The sequence below is a fragment of the Nestor notabilis genome, unplaced genomic scaffold (genome assembly GCF_000696875.1).
Source record: "Nestor notabilis isolate BGI_N333 unplaced genomic scaffold, ASM69687v1 scaffold18604, whole genome shotgun sequence".
Lineage (NCBI taxonomy): Eukaryota > Metazoa > Chordata > Aves > Psittaciformes > Psittacidae > Nestor > Nestor notabilis.
Window position 1 is genome coordinate 56,168 of NW_009924509.1, and position 6,000 is coordinate 62,167.

General features: G+C 36.5%; 1 protein-coding gene across 1 annotated transcript in view; it reads right to left on the reverse strand.

The window, feature by feature from the left end:
- Positions 1 to 4,430, reverse strand: part of TOX3 (TOX high mobility group box family member 3) — a gene marked incomplete at its 5' end in the record, with an annotated part of 28,227 nt that extends 23,797 nt beyond the window's left edge. Inside the window, 2 exons of the mRNA XM_010012641.1 lie at positions 2,850 to 2,915; positions 4,188 to 4,430. Coding sequence (XP_010010943.1) covers positions 2,850 to 2,915; positions 4,188 to 4,430 — 309 coding nt within the window. The remainder of the gene's footprint in view (positions 1 to 2,849; positions 2,916 to 4,187) is intronic.
- Between the last annotated feature and the right edge of the window lie 1,570 nt (positions 4,431 to 6,000).

A 6,000-nucleotide genomic window follows, 5' to 3' on the forward strand; every position in this document is an offset into this window, starting at 1 on the left:
GGGGTGTTTTATGTATTATTTACATTGTTTGAAAGAGTGACTTAATGTCAGTTAATTTTCAAATGATAAGTTCAGTGAAAGAGCTCATTAACTACTGCAAATTGTCATCCTTCAAACTGTTAATGATGATATAAATTAATAACCACTTGAGAGAAGATGGAAACTGAAACACAAGAAAACCTTTGCTTGCATATAGAACCTGTCAGCTGTCATTATCGGTCTCACACCACAAATGATGAGGTCCCAGACTGCTCCAGTCTGCATTACCGTCAGTCTGCTGAGACTCTACCCATCTCACTCAAACTGCAGGACCTCAACTTAATTCTGGATGTGAAAGCTGGGCCTCGATTAGGGAGACGTTTGACTTCCCTGTTGCTATATTACAAAAGGTGTGAATTTTCCTTCCTGTGGACCCCGCAGTTCACAAACAAAGGATGGATTGGCCAGGAGAAGTGGTTGGCTAATGAACCCTATGGCTGCATTTGCAGTTATTTTGGCACTAATGTGGTCTAGTAACAGATGCAACTGTAATTTGTGACTCATTTGCTACCCCATTACTGCTTAATGAAATCTAACATATCACATTAACAATACAGATAAACACTCATTCTTGATATGTGGCATTTGGCTGTTTTCATTACCACTGTAATTAACACTTGAAATATTATTTCAATAAATATTTAAGGTGCTTTAAAATAGGTCATAGTAACCATGACATGGAGACAGAAAACATAAAGCAAATGTGTGGCTTCTAAACCTGAATGTGCTCTAGGATTACACTCTTAAGGCATTATTTACAGGAATAAAATGGGCTTCTAGCTCAGCAGTGCTCAGGTCCAAAATCATAGTGAGAAAGCTACATTCATGTTAATGTAAAAACACTATAATTAAACACATTGTAAATGCAGTGATTGTAAAGCTAGGGTCATGTTTTAATGCGAACACTAATACTCATATTTTTATTCCTTGTTCAAGCAAAAAAGTTCAGTGAAATCAGTATTATTATAGTACATTTGACCCTCTCTTTACTTGACGTATTTATGAGATAGTAATTGTAAGAACTGGATCTTTTCTTCCCATCTAACAGAATAACTCCAGGGCAGCTGTATAAATATATAACACAGCTAGACAATAATACAGTATTTTACTTAGAAAAGTAGCATTCATCTTAATACTATAGCTTACTACAAATGGAAGAGTAAGTTCATGAATACCTGAACATTTTTTAAACGTGAATTTGATTCTCACAATATGTATGTGTTCTTTTTTAAAAGCATATAATGGAACCAAGATTGAGGATAAAATACATGTAATCTAAGAAGAAAGCAAGCCCCTTAGTGAAATAGTCTTAAATCCAAATCACTGCAGCATTCAGTCTGTAAAAAGAGCCTGAATAGTATGCAATTTGGTATTGCAGGAAGGTGCTGTTAGACCAAAAGATGGTATAACATTTGTGGGATTTATCTTACCAATCATATTTTTTAAAGTTATTAACTTTTCAAATAGTTATATCTTACACTTTAAAAAACAAAAAACAAAACTGTGTGCATGGTTAAATGCCATCTGTACTGAAATGTTCAAAACATTTGTTCCTTTTGATAAAAATGCAAATCTGGAGAACTGTTGTATCAACATATAACAGCCAATGTCTGACACGGTGAATTATCACAGCTGGAATTAAATTGTCTCTGAACAGCTGCTGGCAGCAGAGCTTTCATCAATGTTTGATTCAAATGTAGGAAAGAAATTCTACAGAAAGAAACATCATGTTGTCATTACAGATGGGGTTTGTGTTCATTATCACAAATAACACTAGAGCTAGTGCCAAACAATATTCCCTTATCTAAGCAGTCTTGCTGGGTAAAAAGAGATGGTGACCATTGTATAAATGATTCTTAAAATACAACTCTTAATTCTAACCTTCATATTTATTGTTACACCTTTCTGCTTATTTTCTCTGAGATTGCATTTTAAAAAGCGCACAAGAATACCTGTGACTTAATCCCCACTTACAACCTGTAAAATCAAGGCTGCCCAGTCTTCTAACCTTTCCTCATGTTGGGAAGATAATTTATGGCATGCATGCTACATAAATACTTAGTTCTTGTTCTCCATATTGCTATGCACATTACTAGACAGTGCATCTTGCACTTTCCATCCTTCCCTTTGGAGTAAGAGCTGCTGAGTTTTAGTGATGAGCAAAAGGTCTGGAGCTGGAGTTGGTATTAGCATGTTGATAAGTCTATTCACTGGCTGTAAGGTAGCACTGCTCTAAAAAATACATGGACTGCAGTGGCTATCCTTCCTCCAGCTCCCATTCTCAAAGGCAGCAACCAAATACATCACCACCATAACCCAGTCAGGCTCCACCGGCCTGATGCCAGGGTTTGTTCTTGACCCTTGACAAAAGTTGCTTCATGCAGCACATGCACTTCAGGCTATAAAGCTGGGTTTGGTTTTCTAACTTATATTCATATTAAGAACCCAAATGAAAATGTTTGAATCTGTAACAGAAATTAGCCCACTAGTTAGTAATGACTATTACTAAGCTTGCTTCCAAAGTGTACACCTACTGTGCTTTTTATTTGTTTCCTTCTGTTTATAATTTTTTTCATACATAAAGCAGATTTGTTTCTATTGACATGCTATGTAAGTAACTGCCTTATGGACAGCTAAATTGACTAGTAATGGAGAGCTGTCAGGTTATTTTCTTTCTCATTAAAGTCTTTATTTTGTGCTCCATAAAACACACAGAAATTCAGCATTTCACTCTTCATCCATTCAAAGTCTGTTAAATTATCACAGTGAACAGCAGAATATAAGCATAGATAAAAAAGATAAACATCTACCTCATTTGCAGTGAGAAATGCATTATTTGCTTCTGCCATGTTCATGTAGTTGTTATTGTTTCCAAACTGAAAGAAAAATAAATATTTGGATTTTAATGAAGGCCACCATAAACTTTTCTTTATCCCATCACTGGCATAGGAAAAGCTGAATAAAATCCCAACAAAACCAAACAACAAACAGATGAGATGTAATTTTGCAAATGTTCTTTGAAGTCAGAACTAGATTGGATTCAACTATTATTATTATTATGATTATTATTATTATTACATACTCTGCATCCCAAGTCTGTACTTGGAAGATATCCAAGTGTATCTCTTCAACATTCTTTGTCCATGTTGCAAAACCACCCCACAGACCTAGAGGTGACTCTGGAAATTAAGTGTCCATTTGAAAGAGACTGTTCTCCAGAGAAGACATTTTGACTCCACTACATCTTTCCTGACATGCATTATAATATTTATGCAGGCGATCCTGATCTGGAGGACTGCTGCAGCTAGAAGTAGCGGGCATATTACTATTCCAAGTAGACCTGGTCTTAAAGAGATGAAGGTTAATAAGGGGAAGAATGAGAATCTGCAGTGTTGTTCATAAAATCCCATTATTTCCACAAAATTTAAAGGACAAACAATCCCCCTTTGTCTATCCTTCATTCCAGTTGCACTCCCACGCCCCCAGTGAACATTAACAGCAAAAGATTTTGCAAATCAGAGAAACTGTATCACATTGAGACCTTGAGATCTACCCAAGGTGGAATGAGCCGAGTGCCTACTTGCTCCCACTGAGATACAACTCCTCTCACACACGTGATCTGAAAGGATCCTCCTAGATGCCATACAGTAATTTTCTCCAAATTCTCAACTATGAACATTTGTTGCAGAAAATAAGTACTTTTTCTCTTACAGACTGAGCATAGGAGAGAAAGAGATTATCAGCATTTGGTTAATTGGCACTTAGTGTGCCTTATTCCCTTAAACAGCGCTTCCAAAGAGCAAGTAGTCTGGTAACTATTTCTGCATGTGCTGCTGGAGCAGGCAGGGGTCTAGCCTTTGCTTCAAGGAACAGATACCACACACGTCACACAGCTACACTACAGCACTAAATCACAGGCTTTAACATTTTTATATTTCTGCTATCAAGCACAGTGCACACTGTGAAGATTATCAAATAAGGAAAGTCCCTGTGCTGTCCCTACAATGCCCTGCCACCTTATTGCTGCTAAAGCCATACTAAGCATTCCTCCTTTAACTCCCATTTTTGATGTCTGAAAGGCAAAGTTTTTCAGGCAGGCTTTATTTTATCTTGCCAGATCTTCGTGGGCCTGCCCAACCCAACCCAACAACAGCAAACACCACCACCACCAGCATAAGTTCTGCAATAAGTGCATGAGGACGGGTAACCATGAACTTGTACAGGTTGTTCTTTGCAAGCAAGAAACTCTGTTGTGCTTTCAGAGCAGCCGAACATGTCCTGAAACGAAAACCACTTTGTTCCAGCTCCATTCGCTGCGGCAGTACTTGTGCCTGACTGTTTTCAGCAGGGAAGCGTTTCAGTCCCTGCCTCTCTGTTGTTTCTCCGGCATCCTAGAGCAGAGGTTCAGAGTGATCCTTTCAAGAACAGCTCTTTTCCTGAAAATTCCAAAATCTATTTCTTAAAATAAGAGCAAAAGTTAAAAGTAGAAGAGGAAAAAAAACCCAAAGAAACAACAACAAAAGAAACACAACAAAACAAACAAACAAAAACCACCCTCAAACCAAAAACCAAAAAACCAGCTATAGTGATAGAGGATGAGAAAAGGAAGATGGACAAGAATTGGACCCTCAGGTACATGATGTATTGTCTGGTTATTAAAACAGGACACCAACAAAATCTGAATACAATCATGGAGGAAAAGCAATACAAGATGAGATTCCTCATTCTGAAGTATAAAATTCCATTTCTTTACTTAACATGCTGAATCTTTCAACCTGTAGCACATGCTATGCAACAAAGGCCTTAACACAATATGTAGGCTGCCTCATAGCTATTAAAACTCTGTTATCCTCGGCTATGCAGATACTCAAGTAACATCATCCATTTTTAAAAAGCCCAGATGTCATGCATTTTTGGAGATTAAAAAATTCAAGTAAAATTTCACATTCAAATTACTGTTTGGCACATAAGGATGTGGAAGGGGGGGGATTTGTTGCACAAAGACATAGTACTTGAGCTCACAGTGAGATCGACAGGCTAGATTTTTCTCATGTCAGTTAGTGGCAGACTAAGAAAGATTTATATGAAAAGCTCAAATGACTTCAATAAAGCTGTTCTTTCTACAATGACAAATAAATGAAAGTTTTCAAATTATCCCAAAGTGCAAAGGCACAATATGTATAGCTTTAACACTGGATAAATAAGTGGGAACGAACTCTCTCCTATTTTAATGATTTTAGCATTCTAGGGGCTCCAGTGCCTCAAAATGGCCCTGCAGCTGATTTTTACATTGAAGAATAAAATTCTACATTGTTTTGCTCTACATTTATTCCTCACACCACCAGTACTACTGTTCTGATTGCCAAGTGGTTTTATTCCTTTTTGTCTTATTTAACTAAAACAAAGGCGAAAGTGACAACATAATTTTTCACTTTATTAGGACTATGGAAGCAAATGATGTAAGGATGAATGTCAAAGCTAAATGTTACAAGTACATATCCTTTGATTCATTCTGTTCTTGGGCTACAATCTTTAATACCTTATTCAGTATGATTCAGGCACTGATGTCATAACCTGGCATATTTAAAGCTTTTGTTAGTATGGATCATAACTAATATTATTTAAATTCATTTTTTTGTTTCTGAAGTAGAAATCCATTGAAGGCATACAACAATTATCTGTGAGTATTTCTAAGATTAAATTTCCTTATTATCTAATGGTACCTACAACAACAAAAGAAAATAAAATGGTTATTATCTTAAGGACCTAAACAATTCAAAAAACAAATTAAGCTTAGAGTGAAATAAGAACTGGGTTAGAAATCCTCTTCTGAACAGTTAGTCTACGAATGTAATTACTGAAGAAACTACAGCTAATCAGCTGTGAATTGTATCCATTAATTAGTATTTGCCCTGGAGAAATGAGAAAAATCTGTAACAATGTTAACACTGCAATGCGCTG